Below are 14,366 nucleotides of genomic sequence, written 5' to 3'. Positions count from 1 at the left end.
CATGCAATTGATGAGTACTCTACAGGGCAATCACCTTGCTTTTGCACAGGCTTTCCTCAGAACCTTCTAGCTAACTATTATTTCAGGTACCACTTACATCTCTCACGTTATAGTTGCCCTTCACTTTCTCACATTATTCATCTGTTGTAGGCAGCTTCATTGCTAATTAGCACAGATGAGCAAAATTTAACAGAGATTCAGTTCAGACTGTAAAAAAAAAAAAAAAAATTAAAAAAATTTTTAAAAAAGTTGAGAAGGACAGTCTGTGAATTCCTGCCCATGCAATCAGAGGTCCAAAGCAAGTAGGGGCCAGAGGAACATGGGCCTCTTTCCATAAAACCCGAGGGGAGAAGTCTTGCCTGAGTCTTGTGGTGTTGCTTCTCACTATACGAGGGGGCAGGCTGGGTTTTTAGTTTTATTTGTTGATGTATTCATTTTGCAGCATTTATTCCCTGCCAAGGAGACGCTGGTGGACGTAGCTTCTCCAAGGCAATAATTGCTCCTTCAGCCATCACAATTCCTTTCCATCAAGCACTGTGAAGTGCACCTCTCTTCCCCTTATAGAAACAATGTTATACATTTTTGTATCTCCAGGAACACAAAACACAACACTCTGAACATAGGAAGCTGATCAGCAAATGTTTGTTGAAAAAGTTTTGAATGACTTCCTAGCCTGTGATCTTTAAGGCTAAGTACACCCTCAGGCTTGACGTTTGTCATTTTTGATGTCAGCTTTAGTTTTACTAATAAAAACACTTTGGTAGAGAAGTGAGATATCATAGACCCTACAAAGACTTAAAGAAGGTTCTGGCTTCTTTCTAAAAATGAGAATTTGGGGCCACACGTCTCTTTTTACTTGTCCTTTGCCTCTTGTCCCCTTTTTGTCCTGTTCCTGCCCATAGGTCTACAAGCTGGATGTTCTCCCAGCCTCTTTCCCTCTGCATTTCTTTTCTGGCTCACTTTCTTGCCTTCCCCTCAGACCTGACCCACATTTGTAAAAAAAAAAAAAAAAAAAAAAAAAAAAAAAAAAATATCTCTATAAAGTATTTCTGGTTTTTTTTAAAAAAACAGATAACCATAATCCCTTCTCCTTTTTTTTTTTCTTTTTTTTTTTTTTTTTTGTCTTTTTTTTTTTTTTAGGACTCATGCATTAAAGGTAATCACATATGGCTTTACAGAATCCCTGTTCTCCTTTCCAATGCTCAAGTTCAGGAAGTTCCCAAGTTACAACATAATTTGTGTTTCCCCGGTGCCTTTGCTAATTAAATTGTTTGGAACTTGGAAAAAATTTCCAGTAAAAGAAGGCTTTAACTGGTGTTTACAGTTGCCAGTTTAGGGTTACAACGGCTTACTCACTCAACACGCGACACATTAGCATTTACTAGGTGCTGGTGGTTGCCCTTTCAGCTCTGTGCTGTTGGAGTTGAGCTGTTCACTCCCCTGACCTTGTTCTCATATATCATCTGCCACGTTTTTGCTTATTCCAGTAAACAGGATCTTTCTTAACACTAGCTTTGCAAGTTGAACCCCCCCCCCAAACTATTCATCTGCAAGGCAACACAGGAATTTTCTGAACACCCAAGTGAAGCAACAGTACTCTGCACATGTCAACCAAAATTTAGCCATATCCCTGTGAAGATTTGAGGTACAGAGGATGTCATGCCCTATGGGATGAGGTTCATCCCATAACAAACAAAACATTATCTTCAGAGAAAGAATTTCTTTGATGGTAGGGAGCAGGTTACCATATAGTTTGTCTTCTAGGATATGGTTCCTAGTTGACATACAGGAAGTCCCAATATCAACGTTGAATGAACAACGAATGAATGAATGGCCAAGGGCTACAAGAAGATATCTGGGCACATGCTGTCAGTGTTTCCCAAGGTTCTGAAGCATGAGTAGGAAGGATCTCACAGTATTTCTCTCTGGTGAGGTCACCAGGAAGGTCCAACTTTCAGCAAGTCTGTGACTTTGTTTTACTTTGCAGAGTGCAGAGAGAACAAAGTCTTGAGGACATTGTTTTACTTTGCATCTTTCTTTACCAAAGGTGGGTCAGTGGTGGCTTTACATTTCAGCTTTGAAAAACAAAGTACCCAGGACTATTTACCCCAGGAGGTTAAGAAGCCTCTTATAAGAACTTTAAGTTGTTGTTGTTGTTGTTGTTGTTTTTAATTTCCTGTTTCAACAAAAAGGTGGCTAGGAAAGGCTCCAGGCCAGATGCACACGAACATCCTGGGCCTCTGGGGGTTGCCCGCACCCTGGGGTAGCTTTGAGGTTCAAGTTTTAGAGCAAGCATTTGGCCGCAGTGAGCCTGCCTCCCCTGGGAAGGTGGGTGTGGGCTGCACTTACCCAGAGCCACTCCAAACATATCTCTCCCCGACGAGCGAGGAGAGACAGAGGGACAGCGCTTTAATACCGGGCTCCGAGGTATGGCTCTGTAAGCCCTGTGGGTCCTAGCGGACTTCTAGTGGGCACCATCACTCCTCCAGGCCGGCCACCCTCCTGGGGACCAGTCCCAGGCAGGAGGGCATCTGTAGGAGAGTCCCTGTGCGCCGATCCGTGCCTCGCCGGTGGGGGGCGCTCTCTCGTGGGAACAGTCGGACGCCGGGGGCAGGACGGGGCAGGGCGGGGACGCGGCCCCTCCGCCCCCTCGGCGCCACCCCTCGCTCCGCCAAACTTTCCTCGGGCTCCGGGCGTGTAGCAGCTGCCGCTGGAGAGGAGGGGCGCCGCGGCCGGCCCGTCTAAACCTTCACTGCTTCCCGCTCCCGGCCGGAGCCCGGCACCCGGTCGCCTCGTTGCGCTCGGCCCCGAGGGCATGCAGCAGCCGCAAGGGCCCCCGCTCCCGGGCTCGGCGGCGGGCGAGCGTGAGCGGTGAGTGCGGGCGCCGGGCGCGGGGAGGGTTCCCGGAGCCGGGGCGGCCGGGGCGCGCTTGGGGAGGCCGAGGCGCACCTCCGGCGGGCCCGGCACGCGGCTTTTCGGGTTTGCCTGGCGTCCAGCCGGGTCCCGAACCTACTCCAAGCACCTGGGACAAACTCCGGGTGGCGCATCTTGCCCGCCCCCACTTTTTGTCTTGGGGGTGAAAAGCAACCGGGATGCAGGATCCGCGTTGCATGTGCTGTGGGCTGGTGGGCTGGGCGCCGGGAGCGCGACACAGGCTTCGCTCTGCCTTGGCACAGGTGCTGCTTTTCCAAGCCCGGCCTCACAGCCCTTGATGGTGAACTGAGTTTTTCCCGTGGAGCCCAGGGATTTAACCTTTTTCAGCCTCGGGTTAACGCCCGGGACGACGGTGTGGCAGGATAAAGCTCGAAGTCTGCAAGGCATGAAGATTCGTGCAATCGTTACTATTAACAAACTGGTAACGGTGGGGAGGGGTGTGGGGGGGGGTGCTTGGTGAGTTAATGAAGGTCCCCGTGATCCCCCTCACCAACGGAAGACAAAAGTGCTTTGTTCTGTAGCAGTGTTGCTTTATTGCTTTCCCTGAGCAAGTTGTGACTACCCAAAATTGCTTAGAAGTTTCTCAACTTGTAATTGGAGTAGTGACTGAATATTGGCACACAATTTAGTCTTATAAAGGTAATCATTAAAACGGGCCTCAAAAGCAATTTTTAACTGAGTAATTTCCACAGAATATGTCCCTGTCATTTGTTACTGTCATTGCAACACATTTCTCCCTCCTCACTCCTTTGCTGCCCAGAGTGTTACCTGGTCTTGGAATGTTAAGGGCCACTTAGCTTCTTAGGGTAACTACTTATGTTGTTGTTTTTTTTTTTAATGAGTCGGATGATGAAGTAAATGCCAGCTACAAACAGATGATCTCTTCTTTACCAGCGAGTTATTAGTCTCTGCATTGCATGGCGTTTCATCAATGCATGGACTTTTTTATTGTTAAGGAGAGTTGTTGCACTTTCTGGTGAACGATCTATCAGTAGTTGCTAACCCTGCTTTCCCTGAAACTTGGGACCCAATTTTGTGTGGTCTGAGCCCAGTGAGTTAGAATTTTTTCAACTAGAAGTTATACAGTTAGAAACACACAACTTTGGCTCTGTTAACATCATGCTTATCTAAACAAACAGGACCATTCTAAAAAGACCAGCAAACAAATCCTGCCAGTGAGGTTTATGTACTTGAGATAAGCTTCCAGAGTTGTCTCTTGAGCCTTGAGACTGTATGGAGCTAGTATCGTGTACTAGGACATGTTAGATCTGGACTTCTAAGCTGCTGGCCATATCTTCTATTGACCGTCACTACTGCGTAACTAGAAAAGTAGATCATTTGGGCACATTTTTTGTTTTCTTTTTTCACCTTTCACATTTAAAACTTTGTGCCTTTGATTTAAATATAAATGACACATCCTGTCTTCTAAATCTGACAAATGCATAAATCAGATACCAGCCCCTGTGTGTTACGGCAGATTGATTTTAGGTATCTGGTTGTTGCATAGGATGTTTGGTAGAACAGATATGCCTGTGGTTTCTATGAATGAAGACTGATCTCAGAAGACCTAGAAACACGTGATTGTTTTTGTCATGAACCTATCTGAGCGTCTATAACGTGTTCATGCTTTCCCTCGTTTTTCCAAAACCCACACACAGGACGAATGCACACAGAAGTGTAGCCAGGCAGCAGTCGAGGCACATCCTGCTCAAAGTCTTGCACACATGCCCAAGGCTGACTGCTTTGCCCCCATGTTTTCCATCTTTTTGATGAGGGGGCAGAAATCACCATAACTTAAGTCCAACCTCTTATTTCTTTGGGGTGGGGCAGGGGGAATTGCTGTAACCCAAATGGGAATTGCTATAACTCAAATTACCTATTAGCCATTCTCCTTGGAGTGTACATTAGTTCAGAATGCTTTCTGGTCTGTGATTATACCCAACAGAGTGGTTAAGTCTGATTGCAAGCTTCTAAATGGCAGAGCCGGGGGCCCAAGGCATTATTAATGTGGTGTAAGGAAGGGAGCAGGGCTTTGCCGTCAGACCAGCCTTTGTTCCTGGCCAGGCTTTGTGACCTTGGATACTTGCTTCACTTCTCTAAGCCTTAATTTCCTTGTCTGTAAAGGTGAAGATTATGTCCACCTGCGAAAATTAGAAGAGAAAGCACTCAGCAGAGTGCCTGATATACAGGAAGTGCTCCTTAAATGCTGGTTGCCATCTTTTCCTCCAGGACTGATATCTGTCTAAACATGGGTGCAAACGCATGTTGTTCTGGCGAGAGTGCCACCAGAGATTCCCGAGCTGTAGGTGACTTAGAGATGTTCCACCCACTTCCTTGCTTGCTTCCTTCCTTCCTGGGTCCTTTGTTCTTCTTTCCATCATTCCTCCTGCAGGCACTGAGCCTCCTCCTCTTTGGCCTTGCTGATCATTTGTTCCTCATCCTGGATTCTGCATGTATGTGGAGGAGTCCCCTGGAACTTAGTCCTGCCAAGGATGGGAGAGGTGGAGGTGAGGGGCGGGGTGCTGTCTGCAGAAGCCCTGAGAGTTGACCGAGTTAGGCAGTTGGAGAACATGGGTTTGGCTCTAGTCCCAGCTCCGCTTTGTGAGGTCTTGTGACCTTGGATAAATCGCCTGTCATCCTTGAATCAGTTTTCTCATTTACATAACAGGGATAATAATTCCTTTTCTACCTACGTACTTGTGTTGTGGGTGCCGTTAAGTCGTCTCTGTGAAAGAGCTTCGTGCCTGTGAGGACCACATAAACGTTGGAATTAAAGAGGCAGGGCTTCCAGATGTGGGACACCCTAGGCAGGCTGCATGGGGGTGGTAGGGTCTCCATACGGGTGTTGGGTGTGCTAAGTGTTCATTGCTGCAGTCCCTCCGGAGCCTTCTCTCCTGCCCTCCCACGTCGAATGAGACTTCACGGAGGAAATCCTGCCAGAGGTTGCGAAACTGTGCTATGGGGAACACAAATTTCAGGACTGAGATGACCTAACACTGTGTGATCGAAGGCACAGGGCAAAGTTCCGAAGAAGCAGTAATTCCCTCTTAGTATTACCTGTACGGTCTGCTCATCTCAGTTCTTGGTAGACAAAAACACAGAGCTAGCTAACCAGCCAGTGAGTCAGAAGAGCATGGCCACGCAATCACCAGACATGGACTTGGGGTGCCTGATGCCATCCTCACTGGCATGTGCCTTCTTGCTAACTTAGGTCTCTACGGTTCGCTCTGCAAAGCACTGAACCAACTCAAGGCATTTCCACCCCACAGACAAGCTAATTATTGAATTCATTCTGAAAGATGTGTTGTGCTCTGCCTGATCTGCCTGGTGGGCCAGGCCAGTAGTACCCAACGAAAGGAAGATCCTGATTTCCTGGATTGCGCCTATCCCTCTTCACTCTTGAGGCTGATGTCCTTCTCCTTATTCCTCTTCTCCCTTCATCTGCTGGCCCTGCCTCTGCAGCACTTGACCCCTCTCCTCCTGTCCTGCCGCCTGGTACATTCAACTCCTTCCTTGCCTGTGACCCCTGACATCACCCAGCTCCCATGGACCTTGCCTCCTCTCCTTAGGTGTGAATCATTCATACACCTTAGGCTGGGCCAGACTAGGTGTCACTCTGGAAAACAACTTGCCCAGTACAGCCTGCCCCACCCCTTTCTAAAGATGTTAGTCAGCCCCCTTAAATACTCATCAACTAGTCCTGTGTCTTCACCTCCAGGAGGTGCTCCTGGCCCTGGCCTTGACTTAGCCCTGTGCAGATTCTGTGACATCATCAGGGATGGCTTGGCAGGTAGCAGGGCTGGGTTGGAGGGCACCTTAGTCTCTGTGTAAGTGCCACCCGTTTGCCCAAAGGCCCTCCAAACAAACAAGCAATCTACACAAAAGCAATGTGCTTGCTTTGTAAATGAAGCTTTGAGGCTTCCTTGGTCTCCCGTTACAGATAAGCTGCCCCAAAGCCCCTCCTCTACAGAAATTCTGGAACTGCTCCCAGATCGACTCAGATCATCTAAGTCAAAGGTGGGCAGTGGAGTCAGTCAGAGGCATTCACTCCCCAAGGAGAGCTAAAGAAATCCAAAGTTAAGCCCTTGCCGGTAACTGGTTATTGAAGACCAAAACAAGAGACCACTTATAGAACTCACTGACTCACATGCCTCCTGCCCTGGTTGATTTTTAGTAGGTTAGTCTTTTGAATGGGGGCCCTTTCCCTGGGGTCACATGGGTCTGACAAAGAGAAAATAAGTATAATCATATCCTATATCCCCATGGCATTTGAATTGGTTAGAGTTCTCGAAAGAAACAGAACCAATAGGATATAAATAGATGTAAGTGAGGATGTTTATTATAAGAATTGGCTCATAGGGTCCTAGAGGCCGAAAAGTCCCATAACGTGCCATCTGCAATCTGGAGAACCAGGAAAGCTGGTCGTGTAACTCAGTCTGAGTCTGAAGGCCTGAGAATCAGAAGCACTGATGTCCACGGACAGGAGAAGATATAAATCCCAGTTCAAGCAACAGGGAAGATTCCCCCTTCTTCTGTCAGTGGAAGATGACATCTACTCACGTTGGGTGATGGCGATCTTTAGTTCACCAATTCAAGTGCTAATCTCTTCCGGAAACACCCTCAGGGACACACTCAGGTAATATTTTATCAGCTATCTGTGCATCCCTTAACCCAGTTATGGTGACACGCAAAATTAATCATTGTAACACCAAATCAGGAAATTGATGTCGGTACAACTCTACCATCCAGTCTACAGAGCCCACTCATATTTCTTCAGCCATCCCCCAGATCACTCTTTTCTTGCTTTATCCAGGATACACATTACATTTATTTGTCATGTCTCCTCTGGAATAGTTCCTCAGACTTAATCTGTTCCTAAGATCCTTGCATTTGTACAGGTCTTACATGCTGTAGGATGATTCTCCAGCTGGGTCTAGCACGTGTTTCTTCAGAACCAGACTCAGGTCATGTGACCTTGGCAGGACTTTGCTCTTCTTGGTTTATCACATTAGGGACACAATGTTGGGGCACCCGGGTGGCTCAGTCGGTTAAGTTTCTGACTTCCCTCAGGTCATGATCTCACAGTTCGTGGGTTTGAGCCCTGCATCGCGCTCTGTGCTGATGGTGCGGAACCTACTTGGGATTCTCTCTCTTTCTCCCTCCCTCTCTTCCTCCCTCCCTCCCTCCCTCTCTGTGTTCTTCCCTGCTCGTTCTCTCTCTGCCGCTCAAAAATAAATAAAGGAAAAAAAAAAAAGGAAGGTACACCATGTCAAACTCTCGCTGCTGGAATTTTGGCCTTGAGCACCTGCTTATGTTGGTGTCTGCCTGCTCTCCTCGCCTTAAATTCACCACTTCTTTCTTTGAGATTTATTGGTGTTTGTGGGGAAGTACTCTGAGGTTATGTTAATAGCCTGTTCCTCATTAAACCTCCACCTACGGCATAACCGGTCATTGATGACTTCTGCCTGAATCAGCCACCTCTGTGAAAGTTGCCACATGGTGATTCTGTATTTCCATCACTCCCACGTTTATTCATTGGCATTATACTGTAAGGAAGAATTTTCTTTCTCCCTCCTGTATTTACTCATTTATGTTAGAAAGCGTTCATGGATTCCTTCTGTATCCAAAATGTTGAAATCTGTTACCATCATTATTTATTTTGATGCTCAAATGGTCCTCATTTGACCAGTGGAAGCCCCTCGAAGCTGGCTCCTGTGTCCTTTTGATCTCCCCATTATTCACCGAGCATTTTAATTTTTTTTTTTCAACATTTATTTATTTTTGGGACAGAGAGAGACAGAGCATGAACGGGGGAGGGGCAGAGAGAGAGGGAGACACAGAATCGGAAACAGGCTCCAGGCTCTGAGCCATCAGCCCAGAGCCTGACGCGGGGCTCGAACTCCCGGACTGCGAGATCGTGACCTGGCTGAAGTCGGATGCTTAACCGACTGCGCCACCCAGGCGCCCCTCACTGAGCATTTTAAAATGTTCTGGTACCACAAGATATTCCAGGCTTACTTTGTGCTTTCCCTGACCTAGTTAGCCTCCCTTTTGGTAAAGAATGGTATTTAGAAACTAAGATACGGACGATTGATGTGCCCACTGTTACTGGAGTGTCATTGTTTTAGACCTCTTGGACGGAGCTAGGGAATATATGTATATACATATGCACGCATATACATTCGTCAGTTTGTCTACATTAGGCCATATGTTATAAAATCATGAATTCATAACAAATACTCCAACTCCAATCCAACACCCAGGGATCTTTCTACTTTTACCCCTTTATATCTTTGTACGTATATTCTCTGGCAGTTAGAAACTTGTGTCTAGCTTCTACTGAAGCTTATCTTCATTATTTTTACTTACATTTTATTTGTTTTTATAGCATTTTACTCTTAGTTGCCCATGGCCCAACCACAAAGGCCATGCTGCCTCCTCTGTGCCTGACTCTGTCCCCACGGCCTCTTGTCCTTGGCTGCCAGGCCTGCTAACCCATGCGCCTAAGCAGCTTTGTTATCAGCCTCCAGCCCCTTTGCTCACCAGTCTCTGTTGCTCCCTAACATGTTGCCCGTGCCTCGGTGCCACTCCCCAAACTGCCTCTCATCCTACTGCATTCTCCCTCACAAGCTGACCCCTCAGTTCTGGGGAAGGAAGAGAAAAGAGAAAGCAAAGGAAGCGTGAAGAAGATGGGAATGAAAGCAAAGATCGAAATAGTACAAACAAAGCTTTTGATAACATATTGCCAAATCGCACTCCCCAGAAGTTGGATCAGTTTACATTCTCGCCAGTATGTTAAGGAGATGCCATTTTCCCTCTACCTTTGCCAACACTGAGTTTTGTTTGCCTATTTAAACGTCAATCTGAGAGCCCTTCACTTTTGTCTCCGTTAGAGCTCACACCATATTCAACTCATGGAAGTACTACACTTCCAGTTCTCATCTCACCCTTTAGATTGGGGTTTCTCAACCTTGGCACCGCTGACATTTTAGCTGCACAATTCATTGCTGTGGGGGCTGTCCTGTACCTTGTAGCATGTGTAGCAGCATCCCTGGATGCTAGTAGCACTCCAAGTTGCGTCTGCCATGTAAATGTCTGCAGGTATTGGGAGATGTCCTGGGGCAGGGGTGTATGGAGGATTAGCCCTGGTTAAGGCACCCACTGCTCTAGATTACGAGCTTCCTGCGGGCATTTGACCTCGTTTTTTCTTTTTAAATAATTTCAAGTTATTTTCTGAGAGAGAGAGAGAACATGCAAGTTGGGGAGGGGCAGAGAGAGAGAGAGGGAGAGAGAATCTTAAGCAGGATCCATGTCAGGCGCAGAGCCCAATATGGGGCTTGATCTCATGAACCATGGGATCATGACCCGAGCTGAAATCAAGAGTCAGATGCTTAACTGACTGAGCCACCCAGGCGCTCCCATTTGACATCCTTGTACGTGTTTGTACATCTTTGCCTGTCTTCTGCATATAATGAACACTGAGGAAATGTTAACTGGACAGGGATGAGAGGAATCAATGGTTGGGTAGAATTCACTATGATAGGACAGTGGAACTTACCCATTACATGTTTGTAACTCTCCATGTGTGTGAATTCCATGACTATCTAACAGAGGGAAAAGAAAATGAATGTCCACAGGACTAGGTCATTACTGGTCTTTCTCAGTTAATTTCCAGTCTAATTTCTTAGAAGTCAGATGATTGAATTCTGTGGTCTAATTCAAATGGTAGACTCTATTGTGTTGATGGGGAAAGTACAATGCTGTTGGAGAAGGTGTTTCTTAAGTTAGATCATTCAGGGTGTTAGAGGTAAATCCAGTTGCTTCTTTTTCTGAACTTTCTCTGAAACAGGCAAACTGACTAATCATTGCTATTTTTTGTTATGTATTTAGAGTTTTATTCTGTCATTTTCATTTCATGGTATGGACTGTTTCCCATAAGCTTTTGTCAAAACTTATAAGTAGAGGTATGCTTACAAATTTTGTTGCTGTTTACCATAATCATATTCTGTTTCTTCTAGAATCAGTAAATGTTTGCAAAAGGCATTAATGTCATTATGGAGAGCAAACCTGAATATTTCATGTCTCATGGGGGCATAGAATTAACCGAAAAAGGGCTCCATTAGTCAGTGTGGTCCAAGGACCCTGGGCCAGAAGGATGAGTGCTGGTGAGAGAGAATCCGTCTGTCCCAGTTTTAGTTTTCTTCTCTGGAACGTGGAGAATGCTACCCTGCCATCTCACCACAGGATCAAATGGGAAGAGATGTGAACTCACTTTGAACACTTCTTCTGGACCTGGAAGTGGGCCGAGGTCTTTCCATTGGCTATTTCATTCACTTTGTCCTAATCACCCAGTGGCCCAACAAGGTAGAGCTTGTCTCCCCTTTACACCAGAGGAAATGGAGGGTCAGAGAGGTTAAGTAACTTTCCCAAGGCCCTATTGATAATGGCTGTAAAGGAATGAATCCTAAGTGTCAGATTTAAATCTGCCAACAGTCTTAGAAATTAGATACTATTATTATCCCTATTTTACAGATGAGGAAATCCCTTACTTAGCTTGCTGGTGAGTAAGACTTCAGACTCAGGCCATGTAGCTCCAGAAGCCATGCTCCTTTGCATGTGGACATCTAGTTTCCCCAACACCATTTGTGGAAGAGACTGTCTTTTCCCCATTGTGTATTCTTGGCACCCTTATTGAAGGTCAGTTGACCATACACGCATGGATTTATTTCTGGGCTCTCTGTTTTGTTCTGCTGGTCTAGATGTCTGTCTTTTTGCTGGTACCATACTGTTTTAATTACTATAGCTTGGTAATACTTTTTGAAATCAGAAAGTATGCAGCCTCCAAATTTGTTCTTCTTTCTCCAGATTGTTTTGGTTATTTGAGGTCCTTTGTGTTTTATATTAATTTTAGGATTTAAAAAAAAATGCCACTGAGATTTTGGTAGGGATAGTTCTGAATCTTTAAATCACTTTGAATAGTATGGACATTTTGACAATATTGAGGCTTCCTTTCTGTTAACATAGCATGTCTTTCCATTTATTTGTGTCTCTTATTTCTTTTATTGATGTTTTGTACTTTTCAGTGTGTAAGTCTTTTACCTCTTTAGTTAAGTTTATTGCTCAGTATTTTACTCTTTTTGATGTTATAAATGGGAATGTTTTCTTAACTACCTTTTCGAATTGTTCATTGTTAGTGTATAGAAACGCAATTGATTTTTGTGTGTTAATTTTGTATCCTGCAATTTTTCTGAATTCACTTATTAGTCCCGACATTTTTGTGTGTGTTTGTGTTTGCGTGCAACCTTTAGGGTTTTCTGTGTATAAGATCATGTCATCTGTGAATGGACACAATTTTACTCCCCTTTTCTCATGTGGATGCCTTTCATATCTTTGTCTTGCCTAATTGCCCTGGCTGTGACTTCCAGTACTCTGTTGAGAAGAAGTGGCCAGAGGCTACTTGTCTTGTTCCTGATCTTAGAGGAAAGGCTCTCAGTTTCCCACTGCTGAGCATGATGTTTGCAATGGGAGCCACGCTCTTTGTCCACTCTGCTCACCTGCTCACCTGCTGGAGTTTGAACCTAGACGTGAAGTCTGGGTTCTTTTACCACACCGTGGTGTCTCTGCTCTCTCTCCTCTACCTCCTTTTCCATCCCTGCCTCCCTGCTCTGTCTCAGGCAGCAGCAGAAGGAGGTGGCAGTGCCTGAAGCCTAGTCACCGCAGCACTGGGCACATTCTCAGGCAGGGAGAACTTCGTTCCTGGCCTGTAGTTATTTTAGGGTAGATATAGGATGACTTTGTCATCACTCGTTGTTAAATTGAGATGTTAGAGCACAAACAGTTAAACTTCCGGAATGCTGGCTGTATATTCCATTGATTTTTTTAAGAACATTTGAGTTATCTGACTTTCTTAGGAAGTACTGTTTGCCATTGTATTACTTCCTATGTGCTAGGCATCTTGCCAATCACTTTGTAAACATTGCTTTAATTTAATCCTTCACCAACCCCATACAGGCACTGTAGTTATGGTGCCATTTTTGTAGAGAAAGGAAAAGTCTCTGACTGCATCATCGGTGTGCCGGGTTAGAGCCATTTGTGAGTGTGACGAGTCTACATCTGACTCAGGTCCAGCTGATGCTGAAGCTTCCGCTCCTTCCCCATTATTACCCAGCCCCTCCTATGTGACATGGCCCCCCATGCTTTCCTTGAAAGGGTTTAGTTTATCAGACGCCCCTGGTGTGGCCTTTTCTTATCTAATCTCTGTTTTTTATATACTCGTCATAGAATGTTCCTTTCTTTCTTTATTCTGACTGACCAACATCTGGTATATGATGGAGGAGGAGGGACAAGAAAACCACCTAAAAATAAAACAAGCTCCCATTCAGAAGAACAGGAGACACGCAGCAATCACAGGTGCATAAAAAGAATGAAGCCGTGCTGGGCAGGAATTAAAAGCTCTCTGCCCTGGCAGTGGGGTAATTCTGTGGGTGGTCCCTGCGTTTGCTCTCCAGGAGAGGCCTCACAAGGACCCTGACTTTGACTTTGTTTCCTGTGAAGTTTCTTCCTTGTCCGTCTGTGGCTGTATCTGAAATGGGTGTGGGAGAGTGTGCTTCTTGGGGAAGAGTGAACAGGGGCCTTTCCAGGCCCAGCTGTGGTAATACAATACCTTAAAAAGTTCCCTGGCTTTCTGGTCTATTCCATTAACCAGTTACCACATCCGCTTGGTTCTTGACCAGGTTCTTAAGCTTGCCTTATTTCCTACCTTCTGTGCTTGGCCCACCTCTGTCTTCCCCCTTCTTTGGTCTCTACCTTGAGATCCTCTAAAACATAGCCATGGGCAGGATGGTGCACCTTTACTCTGATCTTTACTGTAGGCCTGTCTTCCTTTGCTTCACTGGAACATCTTATTGACAGACCTTCAAGAAAGGCTCTGAGTGGTGATACCATCTTTTGCTCTCTGGGGTCACAGAAGCAGTTAACTTTCCTAATCCCCCAGTTTCAAGATGGTGTCCATTCCTGTACACCTACTTACAAACAATTCTTGCCTGAGCTCATCTCTTTCTTGTAATGCTTTGCTAAAAGCTGCAGGGAAGGAACAGCCAATGCATGTTCACATTCTATTTCATTCCAGCACCTTCACCTAGAGCTGCGGGCTTCTTGGGCAGAGTTTCCAATACACAGTGCCTTGAAGAAGACAGAAGTTTATTTTTCTCTCTTGTTGACAGTCCTGAGGTGAGTGCTTAGGGTTTGAAGGGTCCCTTTCTTCTTGTTTTCCCACCATCCACTAGGGCAATGCTTCTCAAACTCTCTTTGTTTAAAGGCTGGTTTTCTTTCTTTCCAATACAGCAGAAACCAATAGTTGTGTTTTGTGAGCCACTGATCACGCACTTTGTATTTCACAGTAATGTCAAAGTGCTGTAAACATTTCCAGGTGT

At 45.6% G+C, this 14,366-nt stretch overlaps 1 protein-coding gene across 5 annotated transcripts in view; it reads left to right on the top strand.

The window, feature by feature from the left end:
• Positions 1-14,366, top strand: part of LPAR3 (lysophosphatidic acid receptor 3) — a 103,900-nt gene that overhangs the window by 24,412 nt on the left and 65,122 nt on the right. Inside the window, exons 1-2 of one of the 5 annotated variants that reach the window (XM_040470814.1) lie at positions 13,182-13,344; positions 14,063-14,163. The exons of 1 other annotated variant lie outside the window; for it this stretch is intronic. In XM_040470814.1, coding sequence (XP_040326748.1) covers positions 13,260-13,344; positions 14,063-14,163 — 186 coding nt within the window. In that variant the 5' untranslated portion in view covers positions 13,182-13,259. Of the gene's footprint in view, positions 1-2,646; positions 2,872-3,262; positions 3,356-13,181; positions 13,345-14,062; positions 14,164-14,366 lie in introns of those variants that run through there. 3 more of the 5 variants (XM_040470816.1, XM_040470815.1, XM_040470817.1) reach the window with 3 other exon arrangements.

This window comes from Herpailurus yagouaroundi, unplaced genomic scaffold (genome assembly GCF_014898765.1).
Source record: "Herpailurus yagouaroundi ecotype Mexico unplaced genomic scaffold, PumYag 77, whole genome shotgun sequence".
Lineage (NCBI taxonomy): Eukaryota > Metazoa > Chordata > Mammalia > Carnivora > Felidae > Herpailurus > Herpailurus yagouaroundi.
This window is presented reverse-complemented; position numbering and strand designations above follow the sequence as displayed.